Raw genomic sequence first — 16074 nt, 5'->3', positions numbered from 1 at the left:
CAGTGCTCCTGGAGCAGCCAGAGTCAGAGCACTGGAGACAGAGGCAGTGCTCCCAGAGCAGCCAGAGTCACAGCACTGGAGACAGAGGCAGTGCTCCTGGAGCAGCCAAAGTCAGAGCACTGGAGACAGAGGCAGTGCTCCCAGAGCAGCCAGAGTCACAGCACTGGAGACAGAGGCAGTGCTCCTGGAGCAGCCAGAGTCAGAGCACTGGAGACAGAGGTAGTGCTCCCAGAGCAGCCAGAGTCAGAGCACTGGAGACAGAGGCAGTGCTCCCAGAGCAGCCAGAGTCACAGCACTGGAGACAGAGGCAGTGCTCCTGGAGCAGGAGCAGGCTGGTAGCAGACCAGTTGCATCAGAGAGCTCCAGACTCAGCAAGAGACCCTCCCTCAGTAAAGTGAAGAGCCACAGAGGAGGACACCGAGCGATAGCCTTGGGCCTCTCCATGCACATACATGGAAGAAGGGTGTAACACATGTAGAAAACAGTCTTTACATACAGCCTCACTTAGTTTGGCAGCGTGACCCGGGAAGAAACCCTCCAGGCCAAATCGGATATCCTAGCACCCCCAAACTCCCTGGGAGTCCCTCTCATTTCTGACCCTGCATCTCAGAAATAAAAAAGGTTACCATTGTCTCTTCTGGTGGCTCTAGCTTGGTGCATTTCATGATGTCTGTCCTGTGATGGCTACAGTCACTGCATGAGGGCCTTGCTGTTACTCAGGTGATCTGCAGCGGTCGGTTTGTTTGTTTTTGAGACAGGGTTTCTCTGTGTAGCCTTATCTGTCCTGGAACTCCCTCTGTAGACCAGTCAGGCCTCTGCCTCCTGATTGCTGGGATCAGAGGTGTGCAGTACCATCGACCAGTGATTTATGGCCAGTAGTCGTAGTTGTTGTTGTTGTTTGTTTTGTGAGACTTTTTAATGGATTATGTATGTTTCTTTTTCAAATATAATACTTTACACTTGTTTGGCTTCTTTATATATATATATATATATATATATATATATATATATATATATATATATATATATATATTTCTTTCTTTTGTTTGCTTATTTTGTTTTTAAAGGCAAGAGTTTTCTCTGTGTATCCCTGGCTATCCTAGAATTCACTCGTAGACCATACTTGTCTTGAACTCAGAGATCTGCCTGCCACTGCCTCCCAAGTGCTGGGACTTGCCACAGCCTGCCACTTTTTTCTTTGTTAAGAACATCTCTTCCCCCGCGAATTACATTGATGTACCTGTGTACAGGTGTGAGCATGTATTCTCTGTGGAGGTTGGAGGACTTGTGGGAGCCATTTCTCTCCTACCATCTGGATTTCAGAATTGAGCTCCAATTGTCAAGCATTGCAGTGTCCACCTTTATGTGACGAGCCATCTCAGTGGCCCCACTTACATTTTTAAAATTTATTATTCATAAACTAATGGATGTTTATGAGTGTGCCTAATGTCCTTGAAGGCCAGAAGGTGTCAGATCCCCTGGAATCAGAGTTCTAGGCAATTGTGAGCCTCGTGTGGGTGCTGGAAACTGAACCATGTGTCCTTAACCCACTGACTGTCTTGATGGCACTGCATTTTGAAACAAGAGGAACTGACTTTGTAGCCCAGGTGCTGGGTGATCCATGTAGGTTTACTTTACGTGGCACTGGACATCTTTTGGTGACAGAAGTTCTGGATTTTACTTTGGCCCAGTTTATTGGCTTTTTCTCCTTAGTGCTTTTTGGTTCTATTTAAGAAAAGTAGAGACACCTGCCTGTCCCAGGTTCTGAAGATCTATTCTGGTGGCTTTTATCTTTCACCCCACTTGGGACCAACCTAAGTGACGCAGGACTCCTGTGGCTGTCCAGTTGACCCACACTGTCCCCTGCTGTGTTCTTAGTCCCTGTTGTCTGTTTGAGGCTCTTGGGGACCTTTGTTGGCTGGTGTGCCGGTCCCTCCTGTACCTGTTTTGCCTGTTTCATGTGCTGAGCCTTTGTGCTTTTCCTCCATGGTTGGTACTGGGAGGTGAACACTCTCTCCCTCTTGAAGGTGCTCCTCGCCGTCAGTGCTCCTCGCCGTCAGTGCTCCTCGCCGTCAGTGCTCCTCTGCATGCTTGACCTGCTCTAGAATTATTGCTGACATTGTCATTGCTGACTAAATTGTAGAGGTGATAGCACCTCCAACTGGCAGTATTTTCCTAATATTTTTAAATATTTATATGATTTTGAATTATGTGTGTATATGTGGGTTTGTGTGTTTGAGTACAGTGTTAGCAGAGGCATTGCCTCCCCTGGAAATGGAATAACAGGGTGTTGTGAGCTGTCTGACACGGGTGCTGGGAAGCGAACTCAGGCCTCTGAGAGCATTGCGTGTGCTCCTAGCAGCTGAGCCATCGCTCAGCTCTGCGCCGTTGTTTGATTCCCACTGACGTCTTCTCTTGCCCTCAGCCACTTAGACTTTCCATCGCTGCGTTTGCCTGTGAGAGAGACTTAGGAGAGATGGATTTAGGCTCACAGTCTCAGGGTTTTGGTGGGGACCTTGGACTCATTTTTAGGTCTGAGTTACAGAGTGCCAGAGGCTGCTCACCTATGGTGTCCAAGAAGCAGAGAGGACGGAGGAGCACGGGCTCCATGATGCCACCAGTGTCAGTGCCACCGTGTCAGCGGATTGGTTCATCCCCTGACGACGGCGGGGCCTTTGTGACCCTGTTCTCACTCAGTGATCGGTGTCACCAGTCAGTCCAAGCATGCAGCACACGAACCTTTAGTGGGACGCTTCAAATCTAAACCTTAACAATTCCCAGATATCGGGGGGTCGGGGGTTCAGAAACTCTTTGAAGTACATGAGAGTCTCAGCTCCTGGCAGTGGGTTAAAGTGTGCTTCCTGGTCTGTATTTTTAAGAACCTCACCAGTTCTGAGGAAGGTGCAGTAATTCCTAGTTGTAGATTTACATCCTGTTAGCCCTTGAGTCTGCTCTTTAGTCTGAGGCTTTACTGATTCGCTGATGCTTTACCTTGTGGAGTGCCTGCTCCATGTGTCTGTGGTTTTATAGCTGCTTTAGTCTGCTCTGCTCAGCTTAGCTTTATCCACTCTTAGGCTTGTTGGCTTGTTTTGTTTTGTTTTTGGTGTGGGTGTGTCTCTGTGATGATTAATATTGTTTGTCAGCACGATCTAGAATCGCGTTAGAGACAACCCTCTGGACGTGGCTGCATTGGCTTGATTGATATGGGAGGAGCCTCTAACTGCCATCCCAAGGCCAAGGCCTGGGGTCTGGGGCTGACTAGAGAGGAGTGAGTGGGCGGAGCACCAGGACTCAGGTCTGCCCGCCTGATTGATGCCGATTGATGATGTCAGTGTGACCTGCCACCTGCCTTCTCCCAGCTGGAGCCTTGATGAGCCTTCTGGGCTTAAGCTGTTTTGTCTGGTGCTTAGTTACAGCAAGAAGAGCAACGAGCAGTCTCTGTTCTTCTTCCTACTAATGCTCTGCTGTGCAGGGTGGATGTGTAGGGTGTGCTGCTCTTCCTCTACCTGCAGTCACACCCACTTCACCTGCCACCAACTCACTTAGGCAAGACTTTCCATTTGTCTTTTACTTTTTTTAAGACAGGGTTGCCTGTGTAGCCCTGGCTGTCCTAGAGGTAGACCAGGCTGGCCTTGAGCTTGGAGGACCACCTGCCTCTGCCTCCCAAGTGCTGGGATTAAAAGTGTGCACCACCACTGCCAGCTTTGTTTTTGTTTTATGAATAGGATTTCACCATGTAGCCTTGGCTGTCCTGTAACTCACTGTGTAGGCCAGGCAGCCTCTGCCTCCTGATTGCTAGGATTAAAGGCAGTTCCATCCACCCCAGGCCATTACTTATTAATGTGGGGGTTGGAGCGTGTGTGTGTGTGTGTGTGTGTGTGTATGTATGTATGTATATGTATGCATGCTTGTAAGTGTATGTATGTGTGTATGTATGTCTACATGTGTGTATGTATATATGTATGTATGCAAGTGTGTATATGTATATGTGTATGCGTATGTATGTATATATGTATGTATATGTGTGTGTATGTATGCATGTGTGTATGTATATGTGTATGTTTGTGTGTATGTATGCATGCTTGTATGTGTATGTGTATATGTGTATATATGTATGTGTGCAAGTGTGTATGTATACGTATGTATGTATATATGTATGTATATGTGTGTGTGTTTGTGCGTGTGTGTGTGTGTGTGTAGGGTGTGTGTGTATGTATGTATATGTGTATGTTTGTGTGTATGTATGCATGCTTGTATGTGTATGTGTATATGTATGTATGCAAGTGTGTATATGTGTATGTGTATGTGTGTGTATGTATGCATGTATGCATGTGTGTGTGTGTGTGTGTGTGTGTGTGTGTGTGTGTGTGTCTATTCAGGCCAATGGTATCTTCTCCTCTACCATTCTGCACCTTATTTTTCTCTCCCTGAACCTGGACCCTACCCAGTTACTAGGGCTTTAAACAGAGATCCTCGTGGTTATACAGCAGCATTTTACAACTGAGCTGCCTCACAGATGCTGTGCGTGGAAGTTTGCTCTTCTCACGCCAGTGATGTGCAAGACCCATGTAGCATTGGGCAGCCATGGCAGGCTGTAACTCCATATAGCCCACTCTCAGAGAAGTTGGTGACTCTAGACTAGGATGGCAGCCAGGGTGATGATGGCACACATCTTTCATCTCAGCATTCAAGAGGCAGAGGCAAGTGGATCTCTGAGTTCGAAGCCAGCCTGGTCTACATAGTGAATTCCAGGACAGCCAGGGCTACACAGAGAAACCCTGTCTTGAAGGGGAAAAAAAAAAGACTAGAGGGGTTGGGGATTTAGCTCAGTGGTAGAGCGCTTGCCTAGGAAGCGCAAGGCCCTGGGTTCGGTCCCCAGCTCCGAAAAAAAGAACCAAAAAAAAAAAAAAAGACTAGAGATGGCATGATGGTTAGTGTCAGTTGTCAGCTTGACAGCACCCATGATCGCCTGAGAAACTAGGCACAACCTTCATGGGTTAGATTAGGTTAGCCACGGTACATGTTTGTGAGGGTTTATCTCCATTCCCAATCAAATGGGAATACTCACTCCAGGAGTGAGCCAGGGCTATCCCTAGTCTTGAGGCATCATAGAACTGAGGAGGTGAGCTGAGCAGGAGCAGCCATCTCCCTACCTTCCTGCCTAGATGCAGCTGACCAACTGCCTCAGACTCTTGCTACCAGGCCTTTCTTATTATGCGGAACTGTACCCTGAAACTGTGAGCCAAAGTAAACCCCTACTCCCTTAGGTGCTGTTGTCAGGGTGTTTATCACAGCAACAGAGAGGACGCCGAGGCCCAGTGCCATAGCCGTTATTTCCAGCTTTAGGTAGTTTCAGTAGCATCAAGGTATAACCCATTGTAAATCTAGGAGCAGCAGCCCTCACTTCCGATTGATGTTCAGTTTCGGTCCTTGGTTTTCTGTGGTTTAGTCCTGTCTCCTAGCATACTTAGTATTTTTCAGTCATCGTGTTTAAGAAACTCCGGAGGTTCTGAATGGTGTGACTTCCCGGTGTGCCTATGACATCACGGGCAGAGGCTGTAGCCAGCTGGGGTAAACCTAGGTTCAGTGCACCCTCGCTCCTAGGATCTAGGTTAACTGTCGTCAGCCCTCGTGTTGTTGATTCTCACTGTCTTCACCTGTTCCTCCATCTCTGTTCTCTGCTGGCCTGTACTTGAGGAGAACGGCACACGGGCAGCATGCTCGTGTGGGCTCTTGTTCTCTCCTGAATTCAGGCAGCGGCTGCTGGAGCCCATGCTCCCAGTTCTCAGTGCCCAACCTGGTGAGTCATTCTGGAGTCTAGACTGTGGCCTTTCCCTGAGTGCTTACCTTGCTCCCTGGAGCTGTAGCCGGTGTCACCAATGGCTGACCTCGGTGTTCTCATGTAGCACTGTAGTTAAGTGGGGAGAACTGTGTGACACAGTGTTCTGAGGTACTTGATGTGGCAGTTAGTAGTTAGTAGTTAGTTTGGTAGTGAGGTTAACTCATTGCCTGTCAGATTGCATATGATTTTCCTAGTTTGTCAAGTCCTGGTGTTTAACCTCATCAGGTGTTTTGGAGAGGGTGTGGGAGGGAATCCTAGTTAGACTTTCTTGGGGCTGGAGTTAAGAGGATCCGTGGCTCTTGAAAGGGACCCACTTCTGCTTCAGCAGGGAGGTTCATAACAGTCTGTTAACCTTCCCACCTCAGCAGGCATGAGGCAGGCATGTGGTGCACACTTGTGAAGGCAAAGCCCTCATACACATAAAATAAATTTTATAAATCTAGAAAGTAAAGAAAGAGATTTTCTTAGGCTGGGGAGTTTACTTAGCATGTAAGAGTGTGTACTTTCTTCCAGAGAACCTGAGTTGGGTTCTCTGCACCCACGTGATGGCTCATATAAAGGTCTTGGTGTCATAGAATAAATTCCTGGTTTTTCATTTAGTTGGCCTTACATCAGTCTGCTACTGGTCTCTTCCTCTCCTGCTTTCCTCACCAGCACAGCATCATAGCATCTGGTATACTTGTTTGTTTTTATTTTATAGCCTGGCCTTTGAGACAGGGTCTTGTGTAGCCCAGGCTAGCCTCAAACCTTCCACATAATGCTTCAGATTCTCTTGCCTCTGTCTCAGGTGTGCACCATGAGGCCTGGCTCATGCAGTGCTAGAGATCTGACCTCAGGCTTCATGTGTGTACACCAGGTCCCTACCAGAGCCCTGCCCTGTCTGCTGTCCTGAAGCTCAGAGACCTGCCTTTGCCTCCTGAATGCAGGGATTAAGGCTTTTGCTCTCATGCCTGGCTTTCTAACTCTAAACTCTCCTCCTCATTATTCTCATTAACGATGAGAACAACAATGTTGTTTGATTTCTTTTATTAATGAAGTTTGAATCAACCGATCTGAGAAAGCTAAGCTCCCTTTTGGTCTTGTTCTCGTTGGAGTGCATTAGTGCTACAGATGCACTAAGACCGTGAGCCTGTGTAGTGGCTCCTGTGCAGTTCCACCATGATCCTCCTATTCATCAAGTGGCTATGGCTTCCATGACTCCGCTGTCACCTCAGGTCTTCTCAGTCTGGCTCCCTGTCTACAGCACTTGGCTTCTGTACGGGGTCTGGTTTTTTGGTGTGCTGACTGTACCCATTTATGTGCAGGGAATCTGTGGATTTCCTATAGTCGTTTTTTTCCTGTCCACCTCACTGAGTCCTCCCTGGGTCTCTTGGTTCACTTCCTTCTTTCCCATTACTACATTCCTGTTTCTTTTGTCTGTGTATGTCCTTGTGTGCCTGTCGTCATGGTGCCTGTCGTCATGGTGCCTGTTGTCATGGTGCCTGTGGTGGGAGTTGTCTTCATGCAGTTGGGACTGCCTTTACATGTTTCCATGCATACATGACCTATTGCATTCACATAAGGATGAGCAAGCATGGTCACAGTCTGATGTGCTTTGTCTTAAACACACACTGACTGCATCATGCCAGGGCTCGATCTGTGCCGTTAACTATGTTTCTGAGGGTCTTGGTTGTTTGAACTCCTTTCTGACTGACGTAGGAAGATACTGCAGATCTGCCATGAGTCTACCAGCCAGCCTCTGTGTTGCTGTTCTCAACCAGGTGATCATTCTGGCCGAGTAGGGCATGTGGTGGCTTCCATACTGTGGAAAACATACTCTGGAAGTGTGGCCGGGTCTGAGGCCCTTGGGGACCAGGCCCTGTCCCAGGAACTCCAAGAGTCCAAGGCTGACGGGCAGCTGGTGGAAAGGTGCATGAAGAAAGGATAACTAGAAAGCATGACAACAACACAGTGAACGATAACACAAAACCTAGCTTCATCCAGCGGTGGCTTTCTACAGTGAGACTGGCTGGCCTCGTTGGTTGCTATTTGAGGATCTCCTGCTATGAAACCAGCAGGGGGCACTGCAGTCCCAGGGACAAGAGGAGTGGATTCCTCCAGGAAAAGGCTCTGCTGGCCCCATTTTGGAATCAGCTGATCTTGGTCAAGTGTGAGTGACACACACAGCAGGTTAGCGCCTGTCCTGTAGCCTGCTAGAGTGAGGTGCCTGAGGCAGGGAGACATGCTCACCCCCACTGTTGGCCCTGGTACCAGAATCAAGGTGCTCTACTTCTGAGTAGCTGGGGCCTGGCCTTGGGTGTATGTTCTGTCTTTGAAATTCAAGTATATGGACTGTTTTGTCCAGAACAGAAAGGTGTGTTCTCTGCCCAGTCCTAGGGCTCCTCATGGGGCCACAGTGTAGCTCCTTGAGGGGATGTGGGGAGATGGGATGTTTATGGACTGTGGCCCTGGTCAGACCCCTGTATTTCCCAAGCCTGAGCTGAACTGTTGGGGTGGATTTGTATCTTTTCCTGGCTGGCTCTGGACTACATTAAGATGGACCGATGCCAGAATTGCAGTCAGCAGGGTGCTCTGAAATCAGATGTCTGGCACACCGGATCCTGCTTATCGACCAAGATCCCTGCTTCAAAAGCAGCTCTTCCGCTGCAGGAAGCTGTGGCATAGTACTGGGAGCTGGGCTGACTTTGAGGCCAGGCTGGTCTTCTCTCTGGGCCTGAGGCTACCCTGGGCTGGCTCCCCCTCCCTGACTTTCTAGCCTTCCCTGCAGCTGTTAGAAGACAGGGCTGGATTCTCTTGATCAGAACTCCAAAGGGGCTGTTAGCACTGTACCGCACACAGTGGCAGTCTGGATACCGACCCACAACAACTCAGGAACAGTTTGGGACCTTCGACTTCTCACACTGCCCAGGATGTGTGTTCCTGCTTGTTTGCACTCACTAACAGAAGCTTCATGCTTGTGGTCAGTAGCACTTAGTGTCACCAAGAGCTTCAGTTGGGTACCTGCCTGTTGATACCTGCACAGGCGGCCTCCACAGGTGAGACTGTAGTTTGATGTCTTTAGCCTTGTGTTCCCATGGCTCCCTCAAACTGAGTAGATCTGGGACTCTCGCCTGGGCTCGTCTGCTGCTTCAGAGGAGAGGGCAAGTGCATGACAGTGGGCAAGGCAGGCCTGGCTGGCAGTTGCAGAGACAGAGGCCAGTGCTACAGAGCCAACAGCTTATAAGTATGTGTATCAGGATGAGTCCAAGCTCAGTAAGAGGAGTCTAGAGACCATCAGCTGGGTGTATGTGTCTGCTGGTAGACATCCTTATAGCATGCAGAGCCTGTTTCCTTGATCTCAAGAAATGATTTGATTGTGCATCCTGCTGGCCTGTGCTCTGTGGAACAGGAGCCAGCGTCTGTGTTCAGAGTGGGGATTGGGAGCACCCTCAGGTAGGAGCATCAGGCACTCAGGGGACTGGGTCTGTTTTCTGGGTCCCATAGATTGTAATGGGAATACACTACACACTTGTCCTGCTGTACGAGGCCCATGTAAGTCGATCTTAACTTTGTACTTAACATGTTTCTTAGTACCTGGGGTGCTCTGAGCTGCCTTTCCTACTCATCCTCAAGAAGTGGAAGGCACGTAGGGAATGGGACCTCTGTCCTGAGAACTTTGTGAACTCAGTTTCTAAAGTAGATCATAGTGGGGGGGGGGTTTCTTTTCATTTTGTCTCAGAGACAGGGTCTCCCTACAGAGTCCTGGCTGCCCTGGTACTCACTCTATAGACCAGGTTGACTTGAACTCAGATCCCCTACTTGCCTCCCGAGTGCTGAGATTAATGCACGTGCTATCACCCTGGCCTGCAATTGGAGGCTATCACACCTGGCCTGCAATTGGAGTTTCTCAAGAAGCTCGTATCCCAGTGTCAGCAGTTAGTGGATTTTTGTTGTTGTTTTATTTTCTGGATGGTGGTAGTATTAAGCTCAAAAAGCTGAAGGTTGAAATAAATCATTCAAAGTCATGGATGAAATGTTACCTTTCTTTATTGGTCTCCATGGAATTGGTAAGTGATAGTCCCCATTGAAAATAACTGACATAAAATGACCAAAACATGGTACAGGCTATTTAGGAGAGTCTCCTTCACGGGTACACAGGGACAGAACACCAGGCCCTACCGGAGTCCTCGGGCTCCACCCTCCTCAGGGGTCTTGGGTTCTATACTGCAGCAGTGGCCACCATCTTCTGCTCCGCCCACTCCTTTCTCTAAGCCTTGCCTTCCCCACTAGTGAGTGGGAAGTGCATTTAGGGAGGAATAGCTTTTCTTGTGGCTTCTGCGAAAGGTCACTTCTGCCATTAGCTGGAGAAATACTGAATGTGTTGAGCTGGGTTAGAAGGTGTTGTGGGGGGCTGGCTCTGTTAGCCTGCCAGAGTCAGCGTCACACTGAGAAGGGCATTCTGGGCCAGACATGATGTGAAACTCTCCCTTGGCTTCTTCAGTGGCTGATTTAAACTTCCATCCCGATCCTCTGACCTTTGTATCCAGAGCCTGGTTTCTGTTTTTTACCAGGCCGCAGCTTGGGGACTGGAACCTTGTAGACAGAGGGGCAGCCTAGGACAGGTCATGAGGGCACAGCATGGGTCATCAGGGCTCAAAAGAATTTTCAGAGTCTACCTCCTGAGACAGCCTCAGCACCAATCAGTCATTGTTGTGCTTTCTTGGCTGGTGCCACCCAGAGGCTGTAACCATACCTGTTTTGTTTTCCTGAGATGACTGTTGTTGCCCCATCTCCCCCATCTGTGGCCATGCCACAGGGACCCAGGATGTGTGTTTTCAGAGTCACTTTCTGTGTATGTTTATTCTGTGTGTGTTTATTTCTGTGACCATACCTGTTTTGTTTTCCTGATGACTGTTGGTCATTCCGATGAGCCCTGAGTCTTTTCTTCATAAGAAGAATTAGTGTGCTGAGTTTCAGGAACAGCCTCCACAGAGCTAAGAAAAGAGTTTAGGGTGTGGTGAGGGCAGGGACCTGGACCCCCTCACTGAATACTGTAGAATGCATGCACTGACTGAAGGGGTACAGGTAAGACAGTGTCCCCACATCTGCTTTGGCTTACTGGGTAACCATGGTTTCTGCCAGAAGGGTCAGAGGCTCTAAGACATCAAGGCAGTGAGTGTCCTCTGTCCACTTTGCTGGCTCCTCTTGCAGAACTCTGGAGCTAGGAGTTCCTGCCCCTCAGGAAGCTTGAGGAGGCCAGACCAAGGCACAGATAGCAACGCCTGTCCTAGGATCGTCCCAGACACACAGTGGAGAGGTGGCTCAGTGGGTGTCTGGTGGCATGATACGAGGGGTTTGTAGTACCACAGAATTTATCATCAGTGGTAGGGCCCTGCAGGGGGAAAAGGCCCCCGAGAAAACCAGCAGCACATTGAATGTGGCTCTCGTGGGTACTGATGGCCACTCCCACCTCATATGAGAGGTGAAGCCTGAATCCTTGTTTGTCCCTGAGGGATCAAACTTTGCTAGGTCAGTGTGTCCAGCTGTTATTTGGAACTGATGTGGATAATGTGATGGCAGGATATCCAGCCTGTGTGGCCCACATCCCCTGCAGAGGCCTACACTTTGGGGTCCTTTGGGAGCATGAACCTAAGGAATGACATGCACAAGCCACCACCCCACAGTGGACAGTCGCTCAGACAGTCTTGCTTCTCTTGCCACGGTGGTTGAGAAACTTGACCTTGGCCTGGCCTTGTGGTGCACAGCTCATCCCAGCATTTGAGGCTAGCCTGGGTTATGTAGCACCCTGTGTCAGAAAAGGAAAGAGAACCCTACTCTTTCCAGGAAGCCTCAGAGTCTTCATAGCTTCTCGCTGGGACAGGGACTATCGTCATTCTTCCTGTCTTGGGGTCTTTGGTCCAGGTGGTGCTCTGGGTCGGCCTGGGCATCCTAGTGGTCAGCACACTCACCACCCTGTCTGTGAGCGAAGAAGCTCCTCTGGACTTGACGCAAGGAGCTCGCAGCGGCCAGCGAGGAGATGCCGAGGGCGCGATGAAGGTGGAGGCAGCCCGGCTATCAGGTATATACACAGGCCCTGACCCCAATCCCTGAACTTTCATGGTGTGAGTGTTCTCAGCACCAGCTCAAGGTCATGGAAAGTAATTTCCAAGTAACCTCTTATTTCTGCTTCAAGGATTTCAGTCCTGTTAGTAACTCCTGTCCTGAGAGTGATGGAGCCAAGTGGGAGGATCTAGGCTTCGGCCCAACCAGCCCCATTGCAGGAAGCTGTGTGCTCTACATGGAGCCAACCAGTGTCCTGCCACCTCTGTGCAGGTGACGTGGGGATGGCACAGTGCCAGCTTGGGCTCAGTTTTGCCATCACTGCCCATGCTGCCTCAGCAAGGGTCTTAGTGGTGCCCCATCTTCCCCATCTGTTGCCATGCCACGGGGACCCAGGATGTGTGTTTTCAGCGTCACTTTCTGCGTATGTTTATTCTGGTAACTCAGGGCCAGCATCACCCATCAGGCTGAGGCCCCAAGTCTGTCTGGCAGTGTGAGTGTGTGCAGATATGGGTGTTGTAGCAGGAACTGTCCTGGGTAGCAGTAATCCTGGCTTCTCTGGCAGTGGTGAGGGTTACACATTAGACTAAAGTCAGTGAGCTTTGGGTCCAGATTTATAAAACACTGTCTGTCTGTCTGTCTGTCTAGCTCCAGCTCTGCGGAGGCTCCAGTAGGGAAGAGCCCCCTCCTCCCTGGCAAATTTCTAGCCATTGTGGACGTGTCGGCCAGTCGCCTGCCTCAGAGGCAGTGCCTGTAGAGAAGAAGAGACAGACGGTCCTATTGAAGGGCACTCTGAATGGTGCCCCTGCTGGACGCTCCTGAGCTCTTAACACTGTTGATGCCGAGACCTTTTGGTCTCTGTCATCTCTGTTGGGCTCCATATCCAGTGCCATCGCCTTGGTAGCTGCCCCGAGGTGCTCTCTTAGGCCACCCTCCTTTGTTCAGCCCAGAGCTTAGGTAGCTGCAGATGCTGTCATCTGTCTTCCTGGATTGGCAAAGGCAGAGAAGAGGCCTCCTGTCCCAGTTCCCAGGAATCAAGAGGCCAAGAAGTCAAAGTTGCTGGGGACCCTGGTGGATACCTGGGGTTCCCAAAGGCTGAAGACAAATGATGAGAAGTCACAGAAGACCATGTGTGATGTGGCCATAGGTTTAGTGATCTGGACTAGGGGACCATGTGTGGTGTGGCCGTAGGGTTAGTGATCTGGACTGGGAGAGAGAGGTTTGCTTGAGGAAGGAGGTGCACATTGCATGCTGCCCTCCCTAGCTGATGGAATGCCACTGCCCGTGCCTCCAGCAGAGAACAGGTGTTGACATGGGAACGACACTTGGAAAGGGAGAGATGTGTGGTGGTGACGGTGACATCCTGGTAAACTACAAGCTGAATATACTCCCTTGTTATGGGTAGCAAAGACATCATGGCACTGGGTACTGTTGAGGTCACCCAGCAGAACCCGGTTCAGTTCTGTCTCATTGGGCTGATCATTAGCTTCTCCTCAGTCCACACCCAGGCTCCTATGGCTGTCCTGTGCAGCTTCTAGTCATAGCCAGCAGCTGTGTCCCATCTCTATAGACTGTTCAGGCAGCCTGCTCACCTGTGCCCTCTGAGGCAACATCTGGTTTCCATTTCTTCATGAGGCTATAACAACACACATGGCTCCTCTCAGAACCACATGCCGTCTGTTTTTAGCTAATTCTGTTTTCTAGCCACCCAGCCTCCTGCTTAATTGAGGTCTTGCCTGATTTGGGCAGGGCTGGGACTAAGAGCCTTCTTTGACTGCCCTGTCAGCTCCACCACTGGGTGTGAGAGCCTTGTTTATTGATCTCTTTGATGTTGTGGGGTCACAGACGGAATCTGCATGCTCTAGTGAGAGCCCAGCACGTGCTGTGACTGCATTGTGCTCTCACATGGCACACGTGACTGTCAGGTGCAGCCAGAGGCCCCACGCTTGGCCTCGTGGACCTTTGGTGAGCCTGGCTGAGTCCCTGTGAATGCTCGAGAAGACAGTTATCCATTTAAAAGTCTGACCAGGCCGTTTACCTCCGCGCCCGGTGGTTCCTAGATGGTCTTGGGGACGGATTTGAACTTTGTAGTGTTCTGGCTCCCTGTCTGAACACTGTTTCGAGCTGTTGCTTCCTTTCTTCCGCTTGCCCACCCATCTTGTGCACCCTGGGGCAGCACAGCTCAAGCCACGCCCCAGTCCCCTTTTCCTGCACCATGGGGGGACTGCACTGGTTAGTTAGTGGGGAGTAGAAGTTAGGGGGCTATGCCGGGTGGCCATGGGGTGCTGTGGGTGCCAGGTACAGGTAACCTCGGGTCCCAGTCAGGCAGACAGCCATATTCCAGAGTCCTCCAGGATAGACTTTTCCTGTCTTCTTGTCATCGCTTCCTCTCCAGGACCTTCCATGGTTTCTGCTGCTGCCTGCCTTGGCCACTTGTGGAGGTGGCAGAGGCCCCAGCAACTTTGACAGTTTCAAGATTCATCCAGGAGAGACCCTGCTGCTACATGTTCCTCCCTCCTTGGCTGACTTCTTGACAAGGGTCCTGTCCCCTTTCCTTTGTGCTGTGTGTTCCTTTGTCCTACTATTTTCTCATTCAGTTTTCTTGTGGTTCCAGAAGATAGCAGGGGCTGGTTTCACCGCCTTCCCTGAGGAGATGGTCCTCATGGGGCCTGCTGGATCAGAAGGGCTCCCCTTGGGTTGCTGGTGACCTATGCCAAATCTGTGTGCTACTCAAGGGTGCAGTGCTGGCTTACATGCCACTCGGAGGAAGTAACACTCTCCTGACTGACGCCTGGAGAACAAAGCAGACGCTGGTTCTTAGAAAAGCTCCCTAGAACAGAACAGGGCTGGCTTTCAGGAAAGAGGCCATTTCTCTTGCTTCCTCAGGAACCTGGGTTGCTGAGCTCTGAGAGGTGGGACTGTTCTTGTCCCAGCAGGGCCTCATCCATAGGGAGAAGGGTTTTAGCATCTCTGGGTTGGATGCCAGCATGCAGGAGTGAATGAACATTGTCATTGCTACCAACGACGATGACGACAAGGCATCCAGGGAGAACGCAAGAGGCCAGTGACCAGCAGACCTCCATTGGGATGTGGAGCCTGCTGTCCAGCCTCTAACTTTCATCAGAGGTAGAAGTAGCCTCAAGCCTGGTAGTCAGGTGGAGTGGTAGAGCTTGTCTCCAAGAGGACCGGGGGAGAAGGAAGGGGAGGACTTATAGCCTATAGCAAGCAAGGCCTCATGAGGCAGGCCTTTGGCCCTCTCTGCACTGGATAAAGAAGGAAAGGACACTCTTCAGTGGAGTTGCTATCTGAGAGACAGGACTCCTGACTGTTCCTCAGGGAAGCACTGCAGAAGGTGAACATGTGCCTTGTCACCTTAGTAGTCCGTTTCTGTGCATGGGAGGAGCCCAGGACTTGACAGGAATGTGGCAGCAAGCAGCTGCCCTGGGAGGACAAAACCTGGGTCTTTCCGGGCTCCGGTTACTAATACTGTCAGTAGGCCTGATGACTACAGGGGATAGCCTATAGTATGTGTGAGGGGTCCTCCTTGGGGTCACACCAGGCCTTCACATCTTGGTTGCCAGCTGGACCGGGAGGCAGGTGAACCTCACCACCACACTGTTTCCTGTTTCCACCCTGTGGTTGCCTTGAAATTGGAAACAAATGGGAGGGGGTGTGCAGGGTGAGAGCTGCCATCTTTGGAAGTTTATGTTTTGTTGTGGCATTGTCAACATCCATTCCTGATGACAGGTCTGTTTCTATCTTGGAGTGCCCACTAGAAACAGTGGTCCGGTGCTGACCAGCAGCCATGAGTTAGTTACTGGAGCTCAGCTGCTGGTAGTAGGGCCTAGAAACCTTCCCAGCCTCACAGCCTCTGCCTGTCAGCCCACTTCCTAGCTTAGAATACAGACAGGATAGGCGTTCCTGCAAGGCAGTCCTCTCAGAAGAGCTTCAGGGTAACCCCATACCTGTGCGGTCATTGAGCCAGATGCTTGGCTGCCCTGTGGAGCCTCCCCCAGGGCTTCAGACAGGGAGCAGCAGGCTGCTCCTCACCTGAGGATGAGAGAGACACTCGAGGTAGACTGTCCTTTGCTGTTGTCTTCCCGGGTGGTAGAGCACGCCTTTGATCCTGCACTTGGGAGGCAGAGGCAGCAGAATCTTTGAGTTCCAGGACAGCCATGGCTACATAAAGAAAA

General features: G+C 50.4%; 1 protein-coding gene across 15 annotated transcripts in view; it reads left to right on the top strand.

Moving 5' to 3' along the window:
* The window catches only part of Slc38a10 (solute carrier family 38, member 10), a 49794-nt gene that overhangs the window by 24978 nt on the left and 8742 nt on the right, over positions 1-16074 (top strand). For all 15 annotated transcript variants that reach the window (NM_001376915.1, XM_221195.10, XM_063269250.1 and 12 more), the window contains one exon: positions 11744-11900. In NM_001376915.1, the coding sequence (NP_001363844.1) occupies positions 11744-11900 (157 nt within the window). The remainder of the gene's footprint in view (positions 1-11743; positions 11901-16074) is intronic.

Source organism: Rattus norvegicus, chromosome 10, assembly GCF_036323735.1.
Source record: "Rattus norvegicus strain BN/NHsdMcwi chromosome 10, GRCr8, whole genome shotgun sequence".
Lineage (NCBI taxonomy): Eukaryota > Metazoa > Chordata > Mammalia > Rodentia > Muridae > Rattus > Rattus norvegicus.
Note: the sequence above shows the minus strand (reverse complement) of the source record. Positions and strands in the feature narration are given on the sequence as shown.